This window comes from Podarcis filfolensis (assembly GCF_964270895.1).
Source record: "Podarcis filfolensis genome assembly, chromosome: 14".
NCBI lineage: Eukaryota > Metazoa > Chordata > Lepidosauria > Squamata > Lacertidae > Podarcis > Podarcis filfolensis.
The window spans coordinates 1,874,312-1,900,505 of NC_139616.1; the positions used below are offsets into that span (position 1 = coordinate 1,874,312).

Genomic DNA, 26,194 nt, shown 5'->3' on the forward strand with positions numbered 1-26,194 from the left:
ATAGCTCAGAAAAAGCTCAATATGGAGGCCAAATGGCCGAGATACTGGGAGATCTTGGAACAAGAAGGAGATAAATTGAAATTGCAGAGTTTTGAGAAACTAAAAGACAAAGTGCGAGATTGGCTTCATTACTATCAAATAAGGGAGGCTTACAATTTGGACAAGAAAATTGGTTTCCGGGTGGAAAAATCAAAATTGGAAACAGAACTCTTAGATCCCAAAACTAAGATATTATCAAGAATGTATAACTTGCTGTTGAAATGGAATACTCAGGATGAAACGGTGAAATCTGCTATGATAAAATGGGCACAAGATGTCGGACATAACATTATGATGGCTGACTGGGAACAGTTATGGACCACAGGTAGGAAATTTACGGCATGTAATGCCTTAAGAGAGAATATTATGAAAATGATATACAGGTGGTACAGTGGTGCCCCGCAAGACGAACGCCTCGCAAGACGAAAAACCCGCTAGACGAAAGGGTTTTTCCGTTTTGGAGGCGCTTCGCAAAACGAATTTCCCTATGGGCTTCCTTCGCAAGATGAAAGCCCATAGGGAAATCTCCAGGACAGCGGGGAAGCGCAGCGCGTCTTCCCCACTGTCCTCGGACCTCCTCCGAAGGCTGGCGGTGGGGCAGAGAGACCTCCTCCCGCCGCCAGCCTTCGGAAGGCTCCTCCGAAGGCTGGCGGTGGGGCGGAGAGACCTCCTCCCCGCGCCAGCCTTCGGAAGGCTCGTCCGAAGGGTGGCAGTGGGGCGGAGAGACCTCCTCCCGCCGCCAGCCTTCAGAAGGCTGCTCGGAAGGCTGGCGGCGGGAGGAGGTCTCTCCGCCCCACCGCCAGCCTTCGGAAGGCTGCTCGGAAGGCTGGCGGCGGGAGGAGGTCTCTCCGCCCCACCGCCAGCCTTCGGATGGCTGTCCTGAAGACTTGCAGTGGGAGAAGGGTTTTCCTTCCCACCGCCAACATTCAGAATGCTGTTCTGAATGTTGGCGGTGGGGAGGAAAAACCCTCCTCCCACCGCAAGCCCTGGGAACAGAGGAGAAGCGCTGCGCGCCTTCCCCTCTGTTCCCGGACCTGTCCTGAAGGCTTGCAGTGGGGAGAAAAGCCCTTCTCCGCACCGCCAGCCTGGCAAGCGGTCTCCATAGGAACGCATTAATTGATTTTCAATGCATTCCTATGGGAAACCGTGCTTCGCAAGACGAAAAACTCGCAAGAAGAAAAAACTTGCGGAACGAATTAATTTCGTCTTGCGAGGCACCACTGTACATGACACCAGTCAATCTTGCAAAAATCTATCATTTGCCCGATAATAAATGTTGGAAATGTAAAGAAAATGAAGGAACATTCTTCCACCTTTGGTGGACATGCCCTAGGATTAAGGCTTTCTGGGAGATGATCTATAATGAAATGAAAAAGGTATTTAAATATACCTTTCTGAAGAAACCAGAGGCCTTTCTCCTGGGCATGGTTGGCCAATTGGTGCTAAAGAAGGATAGAACTTACTTTATGTATGCTACAACAGCAGCAAAAATACTCATTGCAAAGTATTGGAAGACACAAGATCTACCCACCCTGGAAGAATGGCAGATGAAGGTGATAGACTATATGGAACTGGCGGAAATGACTGGCAGAATCTGAGACCAGGGAGAAGAGTTGGTGGAAGAAGATTGGAAGAAATTTAAAGTCTAGTTACAGAAATACTGTAAAATTAATGAATGTTAAAATGATGTCGGAATGAAGTTAAGTGGTTTTAGCAGTAATGTTACAAAGAAGTATGTAAAAAATGGATTGTTAACAGGTGAAAATGTAAAGTTATAATATATTGAGATAAAGGATTAAGATAAAAATAAAGAGGGAAAGGATTTGCTGAATTAACTAACTGAATTGGAATACAAAAAAGGGAGGTGTGAGGAGGTCAGGGAAACAAGTAAATGAAAGACAAGACATGGAAAGATTGATTTATTTTTAATTGTTCTTATTTTTCTGTATTTTGTATTTTTTGCTTCTTTTTTCTTTCTCTTTCTTATTTTTGGTAACCTTTTCTGAAACTTTAATAAATATCATTTTTTTAAAAAAAAAACAAAGTCTGAACTTACTAGAAAACAATAGAGGAAGCTACTAAGAACTTCCAGGGGTCTAAGTTGCGCCAAACCCGTTTATTGCCACAAATTACAACAGCAAAGCGAACCTATGGCTAAAATTAGCAAGATCCACCCACTGACTTCTTTTCAAATGGAGAGGCAGGAGTGGGGGGTGAAATGTACTTATGCTTGTTTGTAAGGAATGAGATACTTAGGGCAAGTATGCATTTGAGACAGGCTGAGCTTCAGGATAGTTTCAATTTGTACTTTCAAAGGCTTGTAATTATTAGGATGATGAAAAGGGGAGATGGCTTATACAAACTTGTGCCAAGGTGGCTCAGAGTTTGATCACAAGATTGGAGAAGCTCTTTGGAGATACAGATCTTTATTGGCAAACAAGGCAACTTATCTAACATGGGTTGCATGTGAATGAAAAAGCTCCAGTCCACCCCCCACCCCTTTAGTTCTTTTCCCAATGTTGGCAAAGGCACATCATGTTGAATTGCTGCTCCTTTCATGCTACAGAGACTCTCCAGATAAACAAAAGAGCACACACTCACTTTTTCCCTTTAAGATCCTCTTTCCAAAGCAGGAAACGAGATACAGCCTTAGTCATCAAGATCTGGATTTCTACTCTGAACAAGAATGCATAACAAATGGGAAAACATTTCCAACCCGCAAAAGGTTTCAGGACTTGGTACACACCCTTACTGTGCAAGCAGATGCTAACAGAGGGCAGAGGGACAACCATTTCCATGGGGAGAAGGAGCTGTACATACTCCAGGGATAGATGGATCAGTCTATTTATGGCCTGCACTGTCTTATCTCTGCATCCATATAAAAATATGCATCTTATTCAAATATGTATCTTATCTCTATGTTACTTGAGCCAAGAGATGCACAACAAAATTAGGAGAAGTGAGAAACCCAAAGGATAATTATGTTCCTAGCCGTGCATTAGTTCAGGGATGATGCTGGGTGATCACTCAGCTAAGAAACCTAATCTGAAAGAGCAGGTAACCAGGACAGCAAGTTCCCCTTGCTGCAAGAATTCTTCCCCTGAGGCATGCAAATGAACAGATTCACCCCCACATCGGAGCATCACACTCACCTGGATGCAATTGCCTGATACCTCCGAACAAAAATTGAGATCAACAAGGAAGGCATCCTAAGAAAAATCTGACAACAGCTATTAGTTAGTTTGATTCGTAATTGACCTTCCTCCTGCACAAACCTGCCAGAGCCTTGAGGTCATTCTCAGAAGCCTTTCCCTATGCCCTCTTTTCCCCACCTTCAGAAGTGAGATGCATGGTTAACACAGGAAGCTGCCATACACAGAGTCAGTCCACTGGTCCATCTTGCTCAGTATGTTTACACTGAAGGGCAGCAGCTCTCCAAAGTTTTAGACAAAGGGGCATCTCCCAGTCCTCCCTGGAGATGCCACAGAAGGAACTTGGGAGCCTCTGTGTGCAAGGCAGATACTCTGCCACTGAACTATGGCGATGCAGCCATTTTACTGAGGTTGCCCAGCTTTACTACAATAGCACCAAAAGAATTCTTTTTAGACAAAAACGCTTTTTTAATGGCCAGACCTTTTAGATCCATAACTTGTAGATTTTTGATGAACATGCCTAACTTTGGTACATTCATTTCAGTGAGTCTGCTCTGAGTAAACCTTGGCTGCATAGAGCCCTTAGGATTTTTCTGTAGGGAATGCCAACACTTTCTGCCTGGCTCTATTTTGTAATGCCCTTGTTTCATTTGAGCTTTGCATTTTAACGTTTTTAGATGTCTACCTGTCACCCTGGCAGTCTTTTTTAAGATCAGGGATGGAGCACCTGGAGCCTTCCAGATGCTTGGTTGTGCTTGTTGTAGCTGGTTCAAGTGTTTATATTGTTTTAGTAAGCTGCTATGAGTCACTTTTGTTTAGTTATAAACAACAGTCTCCACCAGAGACCAGCCTATTTGCTGCTTCTGAGAAATAGAGGAGGCAGTGAAGCCCCCTACATCAGCTTAGCAGGGACTGTCCTTTGGCTCCTCTCCCAGAACTGCCTCTATCAGCTGCTTCACAGGAAGAAGAGGAACAGTGAGGCCCCTTCCATTGGCCTCGCTGGGACCAACAGTTGTTTTGCTGCTCCTTTTCCAGGACTGCCTCCGGTACTGACCACTCCACCAGGAATCCAAACCATTGCCTGGATAATTTTAAATGCAGATTATGTAACAATGTGAAAGAGTTGGTGGCCTACAGATGCTTATTGCTCCCTTCCCTTCCCTTCCCATTCTTTTCCTTTTCTATCATAATAGTTCAATACACACACACACAAAACCCCACCCTGATCACTTTGAAAGAATATAAAAAGAATGCACCCAAACATTTAGCTTGTAGGACTGTATTGTATGTTCTCATTTAACTTGGAGCCACTTCATACATTATCCGAAGGCAAACATGCATTTGCTATCAAGTGTATGCTCAAATGGAACTTGACACTAATCCCTGATGAGTGTATTTGTACAAAATGTGAGTTGGATTTGCACATTACACTTAAAACCTCTTTTGGTGTGTGAAGGAGCCCTCAGGCTGACCAATTCCAATTGTTTCTTAATGTTTTAACCAGAAAATTTAAAATAACTAAGGGGACAAGACAAGGCTGTCCCCTGTTACTGTTACTGCTTATATTGGTTTTACAGGTTCTGACTAAAAGAATTAGATCTGGTAATGAATTCAAAGGGATAACAGTGGGGCAGAGAGCATATAAGCTCTTATATCAGCATCTGCAGGTGATGCAGTGATATCCGTAGAGGAACCTATGGTCAGTGTACCAAGGGTTTTAGAACAAATTCGGAGGGGTAGCAGGTTTCAAACGTAACAAAAACAAAACCCGAATTATGGTGAAAAACATGAATGACTTAATTAAAAATGATCTACAATCATTAACAGGAATAATGATTGAAAAGAAAATTAAATATTTAGGAGTGTGGTTAACACTGAGGAATATAAATATTTTTAAAGATAATTATGTCAGAGCTTGGAGAGAGGTTAAAAAGAGTCTAGAAATTTGTGGAAGGGTGAACTTGTCACTTATGAGAAGAATATCTGTGATAAAAATGAATGTGCTACCAAAAATGTTATTTTTGTTTCAAACAGTACCAGAGATCAACAATATAAGATGCTTTAAAGAATGCAGGGGAAGAAACCAAGAATAAAGTATAAAGTATTGACTGATGCTAAAGGGAGAGGCGGATTCTCCCTACCAATTTGAAATTTTATTTTGAGACGTCTTGTATTTGCTGGCTAAAGGAATGGATATCATTGGGAAATGGTTCCATATTAGATCTTGAAGGGCATGATAACAGATTTGGTTGGCATGCTTATTTGTGGTATAACAAGGTTAAAGTTCATAAAGCTTTTCTGAACCATGTTATACGGATAAATGTAAACATTTATTGGAACAAAAAGCACCATGTGGCTCTCTTCACTAGAAGTAATATCAGTGAAAAAAGAGAGTATGAGAAATGATTGGGCAACCTATAAAGAATTATGAAATGATGTAGATCAGGGTTTAAAACTAAAGAGGTTTGAAGATATAAGGGAATTAGTAACAGATTGGTTGCAATATTACCAATTTAATGACATGTTTAAGTTGGATAAAAAGAAGGGTTTTTCAAATAAAACCTCCCAGTTTGAAAGGGAACTGTTAGGAAATAAAATTATGTTCATTTCCAAAATGTATAACCTTCTGTTAGAGTGGCAAACAAAAGATGAACAGGTCAAATCGGTTATGATCCACTGGGCCAAGCATTTTGAGCAGCATGGGAGAGACTATGGACAAGAGGATTAAAATTTACAGTGTGTTACACTCTGTTGCATCTACCATGATGGATAGGACTCAGAGATCAAAGGTCTCGAACTCTGGCAGACTACCTAAGGCTTTCTTCGACTGACAAATTAACTGACAAATTTGATTTGTCAGACATATGGAGAATAAGAATCCAATGGAAAAAGACTTTACTTTTTTCTCAGATGCTAACCAAGTATTTTCGAAAATAGCCTACCTATGGATATCCAGAGACTTGTTTCCTAAAGTAATAAAAACGGAAATTTGCCCTAAAACTTGGTCTGATCATAATGCAGTTTCTATGGACTTGAAAATGTTTATACAGGGTTCCTTTGGATGGAGAATGAATGTTGATTTGTTGAGAAGTACTTCAATTGTGAATAAAGCCCAAAAAACCCTAAAGGACTATTTGGAACTTAATATGAACCAGGGAACGGAAACAAGGGTTATTTGGGATGCCAGCAAAGCAGTAATGAGAGGGTTTCTGATACAACAAAACTCTATTAGGAGAAAGTCACAGAATGAGAGAAAAGATAAAATTATGGAACAATTAAAAGATAAAGAGAAGAAGCTTAGAGGAAACCCAAAGAATTTGCAGATTCAAAAAGAAATTAAGGTCCTACAGATTCAATATTCACAGTTAGTTAACCAAGAAATAGAATGGAAGATAAGAAGGATGAGACAAAGAAATTTTGAAACTGCAAATAAATGTGGGAAAGTATTAGCCTGGCAGTTAACGAAGAGACAAAAGCAAAGTACTATCACAAATATTGTAACAGAAGGAAAATCTGTAGAGAACCCTGCAGATATAATAAAATGTTTTTACAAATATTATAAACAACTGTATAAAAAGGAAAAAGAGGATTTGGCAAAAATTGAGCAATTTATTAAGATTAATGGTTTGCAGCAGATTCCAGATGATAAAAAGATCCTACTAAAAGGGTTAATTACAAGACAGGAAGTTGAACAGGCAATAAATTCAATGCAGCTTAGCAAGACACCGGGACCTGATGGTCTATCAGCGAAATATTATAAGACACTGAAAGATTGGCTTATTCAACCTCTGGTAGAAGTACCCATCATGCGAGGGGGCAAAGCACCTGAAACCTGGAAGGAAGCTTATATTACTCTGATTCCTAAACAGGGTCAAGATAGATCCAATGTTAAAAACTATAGACCAATCTCCCTACTCAATGTGGATTACAAAATGTTTGCAAATATATTGGCTAACAGGCTAAAGAAGGTTCTATCTAAATATATCCACAAGGACCAGGCAGGATTTCTGCCTAGAAGACATATGAAAGATAATATTAGAAATGTTGTGGATATTTTGGAAAAACTGGAAGCAAGAAAGAATTGTAAAGCAATGTTAATGTTTATTGATGCAGAGAAGGCCTTTGACATATAACATAAATCTCCAAGATACATTGTTATATAATTTCGAGAGTATGGGGGTTGGTCAAGATTTTTAAAATGGTATCAAAGTGATCTTTCAGGAACAAAAAGCTAAAATTATTGTAAATAATGTGGTATCGGAGGAAATTAGAATAGAGAAGGGAAGCAGGCAAGGCTGCCCACTTTCCCCTCTGCTGTTTATTTCAGTCCTAGAGGTCTTGCTAAGTATGATTAGAAAGGATGAACAAATTAAAAGTATTACAGTAGGATCCAAACAATATAAATTAAAACCCTTTGCGGATGATTTAGTATTGACTTTACAAGATCCAGACTCCAGTGCAGTTAAAGCACTGGAGCTGATACAAGAGTTTGGACAGGTAGTAGGATTTAGACTAAACAAGAGCAAAACCAAAGTATTAGAGAAAAATCTGGATAATGATGAAAAAAAATCATTACAAGAAAAGACGGGCCTGGATTTTGTGAAAAAAGTTAAATACTTAGGGGTGAATCTGTCTGGGAAAAACTTGAATTTATACAAAGATAATTATGAGAAATTATGGAACAAAATTAAGAGAGATCTGGAGATATGGTTAAATTTAAAATTGTCACTAATGGGCCAGATTTCAGTGGTTAAGAAGAATGTGCCAAAGATGCTTTTTTTGTTCCAAGTCCTTCCAATCATAGACAATGCAAAATGTTTTAAAGAATGGCAGAAGGCTTTATCTAGATTCATCTGGCAGGGGAAAAACCCAGAATTAAATATAAATTACTCATGGATTCTAAAGAAAGAGGGGGATTTTCCCTGCCAGATTTAAAAATTTATTTTGAAGCAGCAGCTTTCTGCTGGATTAAAGAGTGGATGCTTTTAGAAGATACAGATCTATTAGATTTGGAGGAATTTGAAAATGTGTTTGGCTGGCATGCATATATATAGTATGACAAGGTAAAGGCCCATAATACACTTAAAAACCATGTACCGTATTTTTCGCTCCATAGGGCGCACCTGACCATAGGGCGCACCTAGTTTTCAGAGGGGGAAATCAAGGAAAAAAATATGACACCCCCCCCAGCTCTGGGAGCAGCGGACAGGCTGCAGGCAGCCTGTGCCCTTCTCCCAGACCTTCTCCCTGCTTTTGCGGGAGGTGGGGGAATTCCCCCATCTCCTGCAAAAGCCCACAGGAGCCACGCACTCTTTAAAGGGGCTGCGCAGCTTCTGCTGGCTTTTCTAGGAGATGGGGGAATTCCCCCACCTCCCGCAAAAGCCCGCAGAAGCCGCGTGCTCTTTAAAGGGGCTGCGCGGCTTCTGCTGGCTTTTCTAGGAGGTGGGGGAAGCCGCGCGCTCTTTAAAGGGTGCATGGCTCATGTGAGCTTTTCTACGAGGTGGGAGAAGGGACTGATGCGGCCAGTCAGTCCCTTCTCCCTCCTGGGGAAAAGCTCGCAAGAACCACATGGAGCTTGTGTGCGGCTCTTGGGGGCTTTCCCCGCCTGCCTCCCCCCTGCATTCACTCCATAGGACGCACACACATTTTCCCTTGCTTTTTAGGAGGGAAAAAGTGCGTCCTATAGAGCGAAAAATACGGTAATTAGGAAATCATTGTATAATGTATGGATTAAATATAAATATCTTTTAGAAAGAAAGATGCCCAGGTGGCTTTCACCAATGGAGGCAAAGGCCCAGAAAAAGTTAAATATGGATACCAAATGGTTCAGATATTCTGATTTAATATTGGAAGATCAAGAAGGATATAAATTAAAACCATTTAATCAAGTTAAAGATAAGTTAAACTGGCTACATTACTACCAGATTAATGAATTGTACAAACTGGATTTAAAAAAAACGGTTTTGCTTCTGAAAAATCTAAGTTGGAGACGGAGTTGTTGGACACTAAAGGTAAAAATTTGTCTAAAATGTATAAGTTATTGTTGGAGTGGCATACAAAAGATGAATAAGTTAAATCTGTGATGATAGATTGGGCAAGAGACGTTGGACATCACATAATGCTTGATGATTGGGAAAGACTGTGAAAGGGGTTAAGTTCACCGCATGTACTGTGTTAAAGGAAAATATAATGAAAATGATGTATAGATGGTATTTGACCCCTGTTAAATTAGCTAAGACTTATCAAAACTGTGATAATTTATGTTGGAAATGTAAGGAAAAAGAAGGAACTTTTTATCACATGTGGTGGACCTGCCCCAAGGTGAAATACTTCTGGGAAAAGATTTATAATGAATTGAAAAAAATGTTGAAATAGATATTTATAAAGAAACCCGAGGCCTTTCTTCTTGGAATAATTGGTCGGGAATTGCCCAAGAAACATGTTAAATTATTTTTGTATGCCACAACTGCTACTAGAATTTTACTAGCTAAAAAGTGGAAAACCCAAGAATTACCAACTGTGGAAGAATGGCAGATGAAGATGATGGATTTTTCGGAGCTAGCCAACCTAACCGGAAGAGTCCGCGACCAGAAGGAGGAGGAGTATCGGGAAGAATGGACAAAATTTAATAATTATTTAGCTAAATTTGTTAAGTTAAATTAATTGGAAACAGCTTGCGGGTATTAGATTGGCTTAGGATTTTTTATAAGTTAAGTGTTGAATTAATATAGAATCATAGAATCATAGAGTTGGAAGAGACCACAAGGGCCATTGAGTCCAACCCCCTGCCAAGCAGGAAACACCATCAGAGCACTCCTGACATATGGTTGTCAAGCCTCTGCTTAAAGACCTCCAAAGAAGGAGACTCCACCACACTCCTTGGCAGCAAATTCCACTGTCGAACAGCTCTTACTGTCAGGAAGTTCTTCCTAATGTTTAGGTGGAATCTTCTTTCTTGTAGTTTGGATTCATTGCTCCGTGTCCGCTTCTCTGGAGCAGCAGAAAACAACCTTTCTCCCTCCTCTATGTGACATCCTTTTATATATTTGAACATGGCTATCATATCACCCCTTAACCTCCTCTTCTCCAGGCTAAACATGCCCAGCTCCCTTAGCCGTTCCTCATAAGGCATCGTTTCCAGGCCTTTGACCATTTTGGTTGCCCTCCTCTGGACACGTTCCAGTTTGTCAGTGTCCTTCTTGAACTGTGGTGCCCAGAACTGGACATAAATATGATAACTGGAACTGGATAAATATGTTTAATTTCAAATTTCAAATTGAAAAGATGTAAGGATGTTAAACGATTAAGTTAAGTTTATAAGAATTCTGATTTGGAAAACCGTTAAAAGGATATACACTGAAATTTAACCAAGGGGAAGCGAGGAAGTCGTTTAACAATGTTAATAAGTATAACTTTAATAAGGTTATTGTCAGGGCACTGCCATCAGAGCTAGAGGCGGAGGGAAGGCTCCAGAGGGATGCCGGAGAGGGTCCCAGTAGGGAGAGAGGCAGCCCATCTGCTGGGGAAGGAAATCAGCGTAACACCAGTGGAGAAGGGGGGCAGATGGGGGAATCGGAGAGGAGGCTCCAGGACTCTTCACCGGAGACCAGCGGGGAGAGCACGGGTACGCCGCTGCCCACGCCCTCCCTGCGCAGAAGACTTCCGCGCAGGGAGAGTAGGAGACTTGGCATCAAAGAACTTCTTTGCTAGAAGAGGTTCAAGAAACACCCACTGACGGATTCTGCCAGCAACTGAGACAGTCATGAAGTGAAGGGCTGTCTAGACAGAAAGGGTTCAACCAGGTAACCTAGCCAGGAGTGGCGGCAACTTACGCACGAGCAGCCCATAGAACCATTACAGCAATCCGTCAGTCACCGATGTTGCTTGTGCGCAGCTCCAGAGAGGCAGCACGATGAGCCAAACCAGGGAAGCCGGAGAGACGGAGCAAGCAGCTGGAGTGCAAAATCTGGTGGAGAGGAACCGAGATTTGGAACAGCATGTGGCTCTCCTGACGGCGCGGCTGGATGAAAGATGGACTCAGGATGCACAGGTCAGACCCACCCCCATCGCAAGGAAGGTACCAGGGCTGGTACACAAGTTTGGGGGAAAACCCCAGGACTACAATGCGTTCCGAGCGGAAATAGAGTACGCTTTGGAACTGCAGCATGATGACTTTGCTGATGATGGGGAAAGGGTAGCCTACATTGTGGGGCATCTGGAGGATGGGGCACGGGAATGGATCAGGCCCCTAATGACGACGCAAAATGCTGCCTTGAAGGACCTTAGGAAATTTTTCCAGGCGATGAATGCGATGTATTCCAGTGAAGTGGAGCAAAGTGTGACTCGGCGGGAACTGATGGGGTGCAAGCAGGGGAGCCAGTCAGTTAGAGACTACTGGTCGCGCTTTGCGATGTTGATCCACCGGCTCGGGTGGGATCTGGACTCTGAACCTATTCAAATGTTGTTTGAGGAGGGGTTGTCCCCAACTGTGAAGGATGAGCTGTCCCGCGCGCCCCGCCCACAGTCGATGGATCAGCTGACCAAGGCTGTGCTTGTGATTGGAGTGCGGCAGGAAGCGCAGGCTCAGGAGAAACGCGAAGTGAGAGGGGAACGTTGCCATGACTACCGCATTCGTGAAATACCGAGACAGCTTTCCCAGGCGGCTGAGGCAATGGAAATAGATGGCGCGAGAGAGAGAGAGGTTTCAAACTCCAGTGAAGGTCGCAAGAGGGAGGGGAAGGATTGGAAAACCACCAAGAAGTGTTTCCTCTGCCAACGGCCAGGACATTTTGCCAGGGTCTGCCCTCAAAGAAAGGCCTGGCAAGGGACGGTGGGAGCTGCTGGCTGTGAGGAGAAGGGGGAGGAAGGGCAGGCGCAGGGAAATGCCAACGCCTGGCTGCCAACCAGCGGGGGCAGCAGCCAGGCCTGCAACCAATAGAAGTGCCCCAGCCTGACCCTCCCAGGGCAGCTATAGCCATAGAAGTGGTGCTAGAACTCCCGAATGGGCACCCAGTCAAAGTGGAGGGGCTGCTGGATTCAGGCAGCTCCTGCAATTTCTTCAACAGGGACTTCGCTCTGGAGCACTAACTCCACCTGCTGCCCCTGGATTTTCCCTTGCAAGTGACCACCATCGATGGCAGTGAACTTGGGGGGGGGGAGTGACACACCAGACCCCGCCAATGCAAATGAGGGTTTCCAGGCACACGGAGACCATTGCCTTTCACGTGGCCACACTGGCAGGACCCCCAATAATACTGGGGATGAGCTGGCTGGCACTGCATGATCCAGTAGTATCATGGCATCAGTGATCAGTCACCTTTGGGTCAGCTTACTGCTTGGAACACTGTCTGGGAGGGGAGAACCCAAGGATGACAGTGGCCAGGGTGGCTGGGCTGGCTGTGGAACCAAAAGGGGAGGTGCCACCACAATATGCTGACCGGAAGGAAGTCTTCAGCGAGAGGGAGGCGGATAGACTACCCCCCCATAGGCCCTTTGACTGCCAAATCAACTTACTCCCAGGGGCTCAGCTGCCGGTGGGTAAGCTGTATGCCATGTCTGACCGGGAGATGCAGGAGTTGCGGTAATTTATTGACAAGAACTTGAAGAGGGGGTTCATAAGAGAATCAAAGGCGGTGGGGGGCAGTCCGGTGTTCTTTGTGGACAAAAAATAGACTAATCAGCCCAGACTAGTCGTGGATTACCAGGCCGTCAACATGGTGTCAGAACCCATGACCTTCCCAATGCCCAGGATTGACGACATTTTAACACGGGTGAGGCAGGGGAAAATTTTTACCAAGCTGGACCTCAGGGGAGCATACAATTTGATTAGGATAAGGGAGGGGGACGAATGGAAAACCACCATGTTCACTCCCCTGGAGGCTTTTGAGTACTTAGTCATGCCATTTGGATTACAATCGGGCTCTGCCTGTTTTCAAGCATTCATGCACCACGTGTTGGGGCCCCTGCTGTACAAGAACTGCGTAGCCTTTTTGGACAATGTCTTAATCTATTCGGACAATGAGAAGCAACATGTCAGAGACGTCAGAGAAGTGCTAAAGAGACTGCAGAAGCACCAGTTGTGGGTCAAGCTGGAAAAATGCCAATTTCACGCCAGAGAAGTCGAGTTTCTGGGGTACAAGTTGTCAGACAAGGGCCTAGCTAAGGACCCAAGCAAGGTGCAGGCAGTGCTGGAGTGGAAGGCCCCCAAAACCCGGAAGGATGTGCAGAGGTTCCTAGGGTTCAGCAACTTCTACAGGAAGTTCATCAAGAACTTCGCCCACTTGACAGCGCCCATCACAGATTGTCTCAGTAGCAAAAAGAAGTTCGCCTGGACAGAAAGTGCACAGAATCTTTTGAAAAACTGAAGAAGGCGTTCGCTTCGGAAGAGCAGCTCCTGCACGTTGATCTGGAGAAACCCATGAGGCTGGAGACCGACGCGTCCGACCGAGCCATTGGAGTGGTACTTTTGCAAGCAGGGGCCAAGCAGGGCTGGAGGCCGTGTGCCTTTTTCTCGAGGAAACTGAGCAAGTCAGAGCAAAACTATATGGTGTATGACCGCGAACTGCTTGCAATCTATGCGGCGTTTCGCCGATGGAGACATCTGTTAACAGGGGCACAGCACAAGATCCAGGTTTGTACGGATCACAAGAACTTGGAATACTGGAGGACCGCGCGAGTCCTCAACCAGAGACAGATTCGATGGGCACAGGAGTTCTCCAAGTTTTCCTTCGAGATCCGATACGTGCTGGGAGAGGAAAACGTAAGAGCAGATGATCTCTCCCGGAAGCCGGAGTACATGGAAGGAGAGGGACCGCCGGAGGTCCGACACGTGTTCCCCGAGGAACGATGGGTGTGTGTGGGAGCGTTGGTTGGGAAACGAGAACTGGCCGGGCTTACTAGAAACGACGTGTTCACTCAAACTAAAATCAGGGAATAATAATAATAATAATAAATTTTATTTATATCCCGCCCTCCCCAGCCGAAGCCGGGCTCAGGGCGGCTAACAACAATCAAATAATCAAACAATCAAATAAACCAACATTCTAAAAATATTTCATTATAAAAATTAATTAAAATCAAGTTGATGGCAACCATTAAGCAAAACTCTGTGCAGGTTGCCAGAGGAGGGAGTCAGGCTGCGCCCTGACCAAAGGCCTGGTGGAACAACTCTGTCTTGCAGGCCCTGCAGAAAGATGTCAGGTCCCGCAGGGCCCTAGTCTCTTGTGACAGAGCGTTCCACCAGATTGGAGCCGCAGCCGAGAAGGCCCTGGCTCTAGTTGAGGCCAGCCTAACCTCTCTGAGGCCTGGGACCTTCAGGATGTTTTTATTTGCAGACCGTAGGTTTCTTTGTGGGGCATACCAGGAGAGGCGGTCCCGTAGGTACGAGGGTTCTAGGCCGTATAGGGCTTTAAAGGTTAAAACCAGCACCTTAAACCTGATCCTGTACTCCACCGGGAGCCAGTGCAGCTGATATAGCACCGGATGAATGTGGTCTCGCAGCGAAGACCCCATAAGGAGTCTCGCCGCGGCATTCTGCACCCGCTGGAGTTTCTGGGTCAGTCTCAAGGGCAGCCCCATGTAGAGCGAGTTACAATAATCCAGTCTGGAGGTGACCGTCGCATGGATCACAGTGGCTAGGTCAGGGCGAGAGAGATAAGGGGCCAACTGCTTAGCTTGGCAGAGATGAAAAAATGCCGCCTTTGTTATAGCTGTAATCTGCGCCTCCATAGAGAGGGAGGTATCGAAGATTACACCCAAACTCTTAACGGACGGTGCTGGCACTAACTGCACCCCCGCAAGAGATGGGAGTTGCCCCCTCAATCCCATATCGTCCCGTCCCAGCCAGAGGACCTCTGTCTTCGAAGGATTTAACTTCAACCGGCTCCCACGTAACCATCCAGCCACAGCCTCCAGGCATCTGGTCAGTGTGTCTGGGGCCGAGTCAGGATGGCCATCCATCAACAGATAGAGTTGGGTGTCATCGGCATACTGATGGCAACCCAGCCCAAAACTCCGAACAAGCTGGAACTCCGGGACAGAAGGGAAAACCATGGAGGGTTTGAGGAAAAGGAAGGGCTACTGTATTATAAGGGGGCGCTGTATGTACCGGGGGAGACCTTGAGGGGAGAGGTACTCAAACAACTCCACGACAACCCAACAGCTGGACACTTTGGACAGCACAAAACCATGCTGCTTGTCACCAGGCAGTTCTGGTGGCCAAGGGTGAGGGAAGATGTACAGGAATATGTACGGGGGTGCGACCGCTGCCAGAGGGCAAAGGGGGAGAGGGCTGCCCCCACAGGGTTACTGGAACCCTTACCCACGCTGGGAAGACCCTGGGAGGTGGTGTCCATTGATTTTATGACAGATTTGCCCAAGTCAAGGGAGAAGACAGCAGTCATGGTAGTAGTCGATCTACTGACGAAGATGTGCCATTTCATAGCTTGCTCACATGCGGTGACGGCAGAGGAGACAGCCAGGTTGTTTGTGGATCACATCTTCAGGCTGCATGGGGCTCCCTCGAGGGTCATTTCAGACAGCGGGAAACAATTTACTTCCCGGTTCTGGAGGAAGCTCATGAGCTTGCTGCAGGTCGAGGTGGGCTTCTCGACGGCGAGACACCCGGAAACCAACGGGCAAGCAGAAAGAATGAACAGTATACTCCAGCAATACCTACACTGCTACGTCAGCGAGAGACAGAACGATTGGGTAGAGAAACTAGCGCTGGCTGAATTTGCGTACAATAACGCTGAACATGTGTCCATGGGAATGAGCCCGTTCATGGCCAATTATGGGTGTAACCCCAGGGCCTTCCCGGGGAGGGGGGAGGAAGGATGGAGTGTACCTGCGGCAGAGCAGTTTGTGGAAGAAATGGAGGCCTTGCACCAGCAACTCAAGATGAACTTGGAGCGGGCCAAGGAAGTTTACAAGAGGCAGGCAGACAAGCACTGTCGGGAGGGGGAGGCTATACGGGTGGGAGACCGAGTGTGGTTATCAACCCAAGGGTTACCCCTAAAGGGAGGGTGCAAGAAGTTGCAGCCAAGGCGGCTGGGACCTTTTGAGCTAACACAGCAGGTGAACCCTGTGGCATTCAAGCTCAAGTTGCCTGACAGCATGAAGATACATCCGGTGTTCCATAGGTCCCTACTCTCACCGTACAGGGAGGGGCGGGAATTTCCGGGGTGGGAGGGAGGAGTCACCACCCACCCGCGGGTAGAGGAGAGGGAACACCACAACCAAGCCACTGAAATACTCAGTTCAAGGTGGCGAGGGCGCCAGGTGGAGTACTTGGTAGCTTGGGAGGGAGAGCCCAGGTCAGAAAACACGTGGGTCCCCGCTGAGGTGATCAATGACGGGTATCTGGTGGAAGAGTTCCACAGCCTGTTCCCAGATAAACCCAAACCACTAGCGAGATTCTGGGAGGAAGAATTTGGAACCACAGACGACGAAGAGGACTTTGTGGGTTTTCCTGCCTCTGAAGAGGAGGGAGGGGAGGTGTCAGAGGGAGAAGAATCAGACTGGGAGGCCCACCCCGCGGGAAGAAATCAGAGCGGGTGGGAAGTGGGTTTTGAATCCTCAGAGGAGGGCGACAGCTCCTTCAGGGGATTCCCCGCATCATCGGCCGATGAAAGGGACGAGGTTGGATCAGAAGGTCGGGCCGGGGGTGGAGGGGGTCCTGGGGGAGAGGTGGATGTCAGGGAACTGCCATTGGAGCTAGAGGTGGAGGGAAGGCTCCAGAGGGATGCCGGAGAGGGTCCCAGTAGGGAGAGAGGCAGCCCATCTGCTGGGGAAGGAAATCAGCGTAACACCAGTGGAGAAGGGGGGCAGATGGGGGAATCGGAGAGGAGGCTCCAGGACTCTTCACCGGAAACCAGCGGGGAGAGCACGGGTACGCCGCTGCCCACGCCCTCCCTGCGCAGAAGACTTCCGTGCAGGGAGAGTAGGAGGAGACTTGGCGTCAAAGAACTTCTTTGCTGGAAGAGGTTCAAGAAACGCCCACTGACGGATTCTGCCAGCAACTGAGACAGTCACGAAGTGAAGGGCTGTCTAGACAGAAAGGGTTCAATCAGGTAACCTAGCCAGGAGTGGCGGCAACTTACGCACGAGCAACCCCTAGAACCATTACAGTTATGATTTATGTTTGTTTATAATTTTGTGAAAATTAATAACAAAAAATTGGGGGGGGATGTACAGTGTGTTACACTCTGAAGGAGAATTATATGAAATTGATGTTATCGCTGGTATTTAACTTCCAGCAAATTAGCTATGATGTACAAAAAAGAGTCTAAAATGTGCTGGAAATGTAAAGAAAAAGAGGGTACTTTTTATCATGTGTGGTGGTCATGTAAGATGATAAAATATGATAAATGATATATAATGAACTGGGAAAAATGTTGAAGATAACTTTTCCTAATAAACCAGAAGCTTTTCTTTTAGGCATTATAGGACCAGAGATCCCGAAGGACCAGACAAAACTATTTATGTACGTGCCCACGGCCAGGCGGACTCTGTTAGCCCAGCAACGGAAAGAGGGTACAACTCTGACCAAGGAAGAGTGGCAGTTAAAATTGGTGAACTACGCCAAGATGGCAAAACTTAGAGGAATAATTAGAAACCAGGAAGAGGAGGTCTTTAATAAAGAATGGGGAAAGTTTATAGTTTATTTGAAAAGCTATTGTAAACAATTACATACATTTGTAGGATTGACAGAAAACTTGTAGTAAAAATTTGAACTATGGATTGACAAAGGATTTATAAAAAATTGAGTTATGAAAGAGATGCAGAGGGGGAAATCATTACATTAAAATCCACAATGGGGGGGGGGGAGAGAAGTCAAAAGTGATTATATGTTTACATATTTAATTCATTTGTTTATGTAAAATAGAAAATTCAAAAATAAAATCTATTAAAAAAAAATCCCTGATTTTTTTTTAGTATTTGCAGGATCTATCAGTACCTTTTGCTACTGAATCCTTAAGGTTAGCATTGCAGGGTGCCATTGTAACCAAATGAAAGCAATTCTCTAAAGATCAAATTTGGGGTTTACAAAAAGAATAATTTATTGATTTTTCAATCCCCCCAATCCAGTATTTCCATCCGAGAAGTTCTGCCCCAACTCAAACAACAATAGTGCCAAATCAGGAAAACGGCTGAAAGGATGAGGATAAGAGAGAGTGGGACTTTTTACCTGGTAATTTGAGTGCTCTAGCAAAAAAGAACAGCAGCATCAGCAACAAAAAACAGCCAGTAAACCACAGCACAGATACCAAGTTACCTGCATATTGCTGCTTTAAGCTGGTGTATAGACACACGGGTGTATATTTGAACAAGGAAAAAGAACTCCATCTGAAAATGCAAAAGAGGGAACATTTTACGGTGAAAATGAGGCTTCTTCAATGGAATATATATATATATACACACACACACACATACACACTGTCCTAGAATGATGGTAATTTTTACACTATTTTAGGCCTTTGTGGAAAATGTAGGGTGGCCCTGAAGGGCAGAGGAAGCCATGTCCCTACGATTTCTGACTGGCGATCCGTTGCAGGCAGAGCTTCATGTAGGAATCCTTATTGCGAATCTCAATCACTGCGTCTCTGACGAGTTCAATGAACATCTGAGGCCAGAGCTTCTGCAAGGACTCATTCTTCATATTGATGTCAGCCGCTTCCTTCACCAAGTCTTGGATGTAGGAATGGCAGAAGTCCTTCCTGTCCTTCGCTTCCTATGCAAAAGAGCCATTTTCAAGGGTGAAGGTCAGGAAACAAATTCATCCAGAGCAGCTAAGCTTAATTTAAAAAATGCCAGAGACATAAGAGTGAAGCAGGCTGAAATGTTGGTCCTCAGTGAACAACAAGGAACACCAAAGGATCTGTTTTGAGAGCAGGTTCTGCTGGGGTCAGAGAACACAAGTGTTTGAGCATTGCCAAGCTCCCTTGGGCAGAAGAGAAAGGAAGCTATTTTTCAACTTATAAAGCAAGCCAAGGTAGGCTAAAAACAAAAATATTCTAGTCACTTCAGACAGCAGCCTGCTGTCAAAGTATTTTCCACTTCAAATAATAATAATAATAATAATAAATTTTTATTTATACCCCGCCCTCCCCAGCCAAGGCCGGGCTCAGAGCGGCTTACAAGCAATAATAAAAACAAGATGAATGATTACAACTTAAAAACAAAAATAAAATACAACATTAAAATAATGGAACATTAAAATATTAAAATGTAGCCTCATCGCAGGAGGAGAAGGAAAAGAAAAAAGAAAGAGAGGGAGGGAGGGAATCAAATTGGCTCCAAGCCAAAGGCCAGGCAGAACAACTCTGTCTTACAGGCCCTGCGGAAAGAAATCAGATCCTGCAGGGCCCTGGTCTCATGAGGCAGAGCGTTCCACCAGGCCGGAGCCAGAGTTGAAAAGGCCCTGGCTCTGGTTGAGGCCAATCTAACTTCCTTAGGGCCTGGGACCACTAGGGTGTTGTTATTTATGGACCTTGAGGCTCTCCGTGGGGCATACCAGGAGAGGCGGTCCCGTAGGTACGAGGGTCCTAGGCCGTGAAGGGCTTTAAAGGTCAAAAGCAGCACCTTAAATCTGACCCTGTACTCCACCGGGAGCCAGTGCAGCTTGAAAAGCACTGGGTGAATATGCTCCCATTGCAGAGACCCTGTGAGGAGCCTTGCTGCAGCATTCTGTACCCGCTGGAGTTTCTGGGACAGCTTCAAGGGCAGCCCCGCGTAGAGCGAATTACAGTAGTCAAGCCTGGAGATGACCGTCGCATGGATCACTGTGGCCAGGTTGGGGCGGGAAAGGTAAGGGACCAACTGCTTGATGCGGCGAAGGTGGAAAAATGTCGCCTTGGCTGTTGCTGTAACTTGCGCCTCCATGGAAAGGGAGGCATCAAGGATTACACCCAAACTCTTAACGGAAGGCAATGGCACTAATTGGGCCCCCGCAAGAGAAGGGAGTTGGTCCCTCATCCCCATGCCATCCCGACCTAGCCATAGGACCTCTGTCTTTGAAGGATTTAGTTTCAATCGGCTCCCACGAAACCATCCAGCCACAGCTTCCAAGCATCTGGTCAGTGTGTTCGGGGCCGAGTCGGTGTGGCCATCCATCAGCAGATAGAGCTGAGTGTCATCAGCATATTGGTGACAGCCCAGCCCAAAGCTCCGGATAATCTGGGCAAGGGGGCGCATAAAGATGTTAAAAAGCATCGGGGAGAGAATTGCGCCCTGCGGCACTCCACACACCAAGGAGTGGCGCGACGACATTTCCCTCCCTAGTGCCACCCTCTGTCCCCGACCAGAGATAAAAGAGCACAGCCAGTTACGGGCTATGCCCTGTATCCCCACGTCTGCGAGGCAGTGGTCCAGAAGATCATGATCGACCATGTCAAAGGCTGCTGACAAATCTAAAAGGATCAGCAGTCCTAACCCGCCTCGATCCAGTTGTCTACGGAGGTCATCTGTTAGGGCAACCAGAGCCGTCTCCGTCCCAAAACCAGGACGGAAACCGGACTGAAATGGATCTAATGCCGATGTTTCCTCCAGAAACCTACCAAGCTGTTCAGCAACCGCTCTCTCAATTACCTTACCCAGGTATGGAAGATTTGAAACTGGGCGGTAATTGGATAGGTCTAAGGGATCTAATGAAGTTTTCTTTAAGAGTGGACACACCACTGCTTCCTTCAGTTCCCCTGGGAATGTCCCCGTGTCAAGGGACAAATTGATAATTTCAACCAGGGCGGTCCGCGCAACATCTGGACACTCCCTAATCAGCCAAGACGGGCACGGATCAAGGAGGCAGGTGGTGGGTCTACCAACTTGGAGGAATCTATCCACATCAGTAGGGAGTATCCGATCGAAATGGTCCAACACTGGACCTGAAGTCAGTCGAGGGGCCTCCAGTTCAGTCACTGTATCTAAATTGGCAGGGAGGTCACGGCGGAGCAACAGGACTTTCTCTGCAAAAAAGCTCGCGAATGCCTCACAGCTGTGGGTCGAATTTGTGCTTAAATTTGGTTGTCCTCCTAAGGACGTTATTGACCTAATTATTCTAAAAAGTTGTGCCGGGCGAGAGCTAGCGGATGCAATGGAAGCTGCAAAGTAAGATTTCTTAGCAGCTTTCATAGCCATCTCATAGGCTTTCATAAGCGTCCTATAAGATGTTCTTGAGGCTCCGTCACGAGTCCGTCGCCATACTCGCTCTAGCAGTCTGAGATCCCGCTTCATTTTCTGGAGCTCCTCAGTAAACCAAGGTGCCCGGTTTCGACGGGGTCGCAGAGGGCGCTTAGGCGCGATCTCATCAATGGCTGCCAAGAGCCGGTTATTCCAGTCCTCAACAAGGTCATCTAATGACAGCCAAGCTCTCCTTGGTGCCCCACACGAGACCAACACATTCAATGCCGGAGATCGCTGGTGATGGCAGAGCTCTGAAAGAGCAATCCTCCCGGAATAACAACGCTACTCCTCCCCCCCGACCCACAGTCCGCGATTGATGGAGGACAGAGAAACCTGGGGGTGTTATCTCATGTAGGGAGACTACTTCGCCTTCCCGTACCCAGGTCTCCATCACGCAAGCCAGGTCAATCCCCTGCGAGACAAAAAAGTCACACATGGTGGCGGTTTTGTTGCCTATGGACCTGGCATTGCACAGCACCAATGACGGAGGTGTGTAATCCTTGCTCTCCCTACCCTCACCCCTTGGGATGGGGTGTAGATTGGAAGGGGTTCGAGGATCACTGCATCTCGAAACCCTTCGCCGATAGAGATGTCTAGCCCCACCGCCATTCCTCCCTAGCCCTTCAATTGTGGAAATCCCAGATCCCATACTAGCATCCCCAATAGATGGGTAACATCCCCTCAATAACAAGTCATCCTTGGGCCAGGACTCCTGGGTCAAAATGGTATGGGAAAGAGGTGGAGGTCTGATAGGGTAAGTATCCCTAGAAGATAAAACCCAACCAACCGCACCCCAAGCAGGGGGGACAGTCCCATGGTGTTTCATTAACTGTCAATCCCCCTCTCCCTCCTGGGTTAATTGGAGGATTGTTGGTTCTATCTGTGGCTGTGGAAGTATTAATGAGGTATGTGTTATAAAATGTGGATCACTGGCCAACAAAGAGCCAGATTCGAATTCGAAAGATCTGTCCATCCTGTCTCGCCAGGAGTACAAATGAATATACAAAATGTTAGCCCAGTTCAAATGTCAATATCAAAGCAAGGTGTGGCCATTAGTGCCATGTGCTCTCCCTTGCTTGACAACTGTTTGTTTGTTTATTGTTTGGAATATTTATAAAGCACTAAACACTGCAAAATACCACAGCAGTGTACAATAAACAACATTTCTTTGTACAAAAATACAAACAAATCTATCATCAATTTACTGTTTTCTCTTTTTACTTTTCCACAAATTATTATTATTATTATTATTATTATTATTATTATTATTATTATTATTATTCACTGCTCATCCGGTTGGGGGTGGCACTGGAAACAGTGAAAAAGAATTGCAACAGGAGAAAAAGAATCAAACACCAAAATGTATTTTCAAAATCTGTAGCCAGGGGGATTGTGAGGCATGTACATATCAAGCTTGCGTATGCCTTTCCAGACCTTATACCAACATCTCCCTCAGTCCCAATTTCCTTTTCTCTCCATGGTTTTAAGACACAAATAGTCAAAAGCAAACTTCCCCAACAGACCTAATGTTAATATCTGGCAAAAATCAATGTGAGCAAAGGGAAATATGGAGCGCCTCTTGTATTTCATTTTGCTTAAACAATAGCAGCGAAGTCCAAAACACATGTACTCTGAAGTAAGTCCTATTGAATTCAGTGAGGCTTTCTCACAGGTAAGTAGGGTAATAATAATTTAAATATTTGTACCCCACTCATCTGACTGGCTTGCCCTAGCCACTCTGGGTTGCTTCCAACACATATAAAAACATAATTCACGCAAAAGCTATAGCTGGGTATTTGGTGGGAAACCCATCCAGCAGGTATTCAAATTCAGCTACCTGGGAATCACATTCCATCATAGGCTTCTATGGTCCTTGCACCGTGCAACAGTGGTGAATGCCTGTAAGATGTCTATGCAGGCCACAATGAGTTTCTTTATAACAAGAGGTAATTCACATATCCCCTCTGCCCTCAAGGTAGAGGGCAGAGGGGATATGAAACCTGGTGGGTTAAGTCCCACGATTGGAATGTAATAATGGAGGGATACAATCTATTTCAGAGAAACAGACCAGACAAGAAAGGAGGAGTGGCGTTATATGTCAGGGATGTGTATACCTGTGAAGAGATCCAAGATTTAGAACCTCAAAGCCAAAGTGAGAGCATTTGGGTCAAAATTAAGGGAGAGAAGAATAACAGTGACCTCATTGTGGGAGTTTACTATAGATCCCCAAGCCAAACGGAGGACATAGATGATGCCTTCCTGGAACAGATGGCCAAGCATGCAAAAGGAAGGGAGATAGTAGTAATGGGGGACTTCAATTACCCGGATATTTGTTGGATGTCAAACTCAGCCAAGAGCATAAGGTCAAACAGATTCCTCACTGGCCTTGCGGACAACTTCATTGTCCAGAAAGTGGGAGAAGCAACAAGAGGAACAGCCATTTTAGATCTGGTCCTAACCAATGTTGATGACCTGGTTAGTGGGGTAGAAGTGGAAGGATCATTAGGCACGAGTGATCATGCTCTTCTGAAGTTTACTATACAGCGGAAAGGAGCAGCCAAGCATACTAGGACTCAATTTCTTGACTTTAAGAAAGCCGACTTCATAAAACTTAGGGAAGTGCTGGGTGAGATCCCATGGACAGTAATACTAAAAGGAAAGGGAGTTCATGATGGCTGGGAGTTTGTTAAGAGGGAGATAGTAAAAGCACAACTTCAGGCAATACCAATGAGACAGAAACATGGAAGGTGCCTAAAGAAGCCAGGGTGGCTATCTAAAGAACTTTTAACTGAGTTAAGATTAAAAAAGGATGTGTACAAAAAATGGAAAAGGGGGGAAACCACCAAAGAGGAATTCAAACAAATAGCCAGCACGTGTAGACACAAAGTCAGAAAAGCTAAAGCACAGAATGAACTCAGGCTTGCTAGAGAGGTTAAAAGCAACAAAAAAGGCTTTTATGGGTATGTTCGTAGCAAAAGGAAGAACAAAGAAACAGTGGGGTCACTCAGAAGAGAAGATGGTGAAATGCAAACAGGGGACACAGAAAGGGCTGAACTCCTCAATGCCATCTTTGCCTCAGTCTTCTCCGATAAAGAAAACAATGCCTGACCTGAAGAATTTGGAGCAAATGATTCAGCAGAGGAAACACAGCCCAGAATAACTAAGGAGATAGTACAAGAATACTTGGCTAGTTTAGATGTATTCAAGTCTCCAGGGCCAGATGAACTGCATCCAAGAGTATTAAAAGAACTGGCAGGTGTGATCTCAGAACCACTGGCAGTCTTCTTTGAGAATTCCTGGAGAACAGGCGAAGTCCCAGCAGACTGGAGGAGGGCAAATGTTGTCCCTATTTTCAAAAAGGGGAAAAGAGAGGACCCAAATAATTACCGCCCAGTCAGTCTGATATCAATACCAGGGAAGATTCTGGAGCAGATCATTAAGCAAACAGTCTGTGAGCACCTAGAAAGGAATGCTGTGATCACCAATAGTCAGCATGGATTTCTGAAAAATAAGTCATGTCAGACTAACCTGATCTCGTTTTTTGACAGAATTACAAGCCTGGTAGATGAAGGGAACGCAGTGGATGTAGCCTACCTTGATTTCAGCAAGGCATTTGACAAGGTGCCTCATGATATTCTTGTAAAGAAGCTGGTAAAATGCGGTCTTGACTATGCTACCACTCAGTGGATTTGTAACTGGCTGACTGACCGAACCCAAAGTGTCCTCATCAATGGTTCCTCTTCATCCTGGAGAAGAGTGACTAGTGGGGTGCCACAGGGTTCTGTCTTGGGCCCGGTCTTATTCAACATCTTTATCAACGACTTGGATGATGGACTCAAGGGCATCCTGATCAAATTTGCAGATGACACCAAACTGGGAGGGGTGGCTAACACCCCAGAGGACAGGATCACACTTCAAAACGACCTTGACAGATTAGAGAACTGGGCCAAAACAAACAAGGTGAATTTTAACAGGGAGAAATGTAAAGTATTGCACTTGGGCAAAAAAAATGAGAGGCACAAATACAAGATGGGTGACACCTGGCTTGAGAGCAGTACATGTGAAAAGGATCTAGGAGTCTTGGTTGACCACAAACTTGACATGAGCCAACAGTGTGACGCGGCAGCTAAAAAAGCCAATGCAATTCTGGGCTGCATCAATAGGAGTATAGCATCTAGATCAAGGGAAGTAATAGTGCCACTGTATTCTGCTCTGGTCAGACCTCACCTGGAGTACTGTGTCCAGTTCTGGGCACCACAGTTCAAGAAGGACACAGACAAACTGGAACGTGTCCGGAGGAGGGCAACCAAAATGGTCAAAGGCCTGGAAACGATGCCTTATGAGGAACGGCTAAGGGAGCTGGGCATGTTTAGCCTGGAGAAGAGGAGGTTAAGGGGTGATATGATAGCCATGTTCAAATATATAAAAGGATGTCACATAGAGGAGGGAGAAAGGTTGTTTTCTGCTGCTCCAGAGAAGCGGACACGGAGCAATGGTTCCAACTACAAGAAAGAAGATTCCACCTAAACATTAGGAAGAACTTCCTGACAGTAAGAGCTGTTCGACAGTGGAATTTGCTGCCAAGGAGTGTGGTGGAGTCTCCTTCCTTGGAGGTCTTTAAGCAGAGGCTTGACAACCATATGTCAGGAGTGCTCTGATGGTGTTTCCTGCTTGGCAAGGGGTTGGACTCGATGGCCCTTGTGGTCTCTTCCAACTCTATGATTCTATGATTCTATGATTCTAGGTCTTCAATGCCAAAGTTATAGCTCAGTTGCTCTACGGAATTCCAGTCTGGCTGCCAGGGTTTACCCAGCTGGTAGAACAAG

At 45.5% G+C, this 26,194-nt stretch overlaps 1 protein-coding gene across 10 annotated transcripts in view; it reads right to left on the reverse strand.

Annotated features, from left to right (window-relative positions):
• Positions 1-18,225: 18,225 nt before the first annotated feature.
• Positions 18,226-26,194, reverse strand: part of LRRC49 (leucine rich repeat containing 49) — a 72,555-nt gene continuing 64,586 nt past the window's right edge. For 7 of the 10 annotated variants that reach the window (XM_083586493.1, XM_083586492.1, XM_083586494.1 and 4 more), the window contains one exon: positions 18,226-18,921. In XM_083586493.1, the coding sequence (XP_083442619.1) occupies positions 18,715-18,921 (207 nt within the window). In that variant the 3' untranslated portion in view covers positions 18,226-18,714. Of the gene's footprint in view, positions 18,922-18,950; positions 19,090-26,194 lie in introns of those variants that run through there. The other 3 variants (XM_083586497.1, XM_083586495.1, XM_083586496.1) reach the window with 3 other exon arrangements.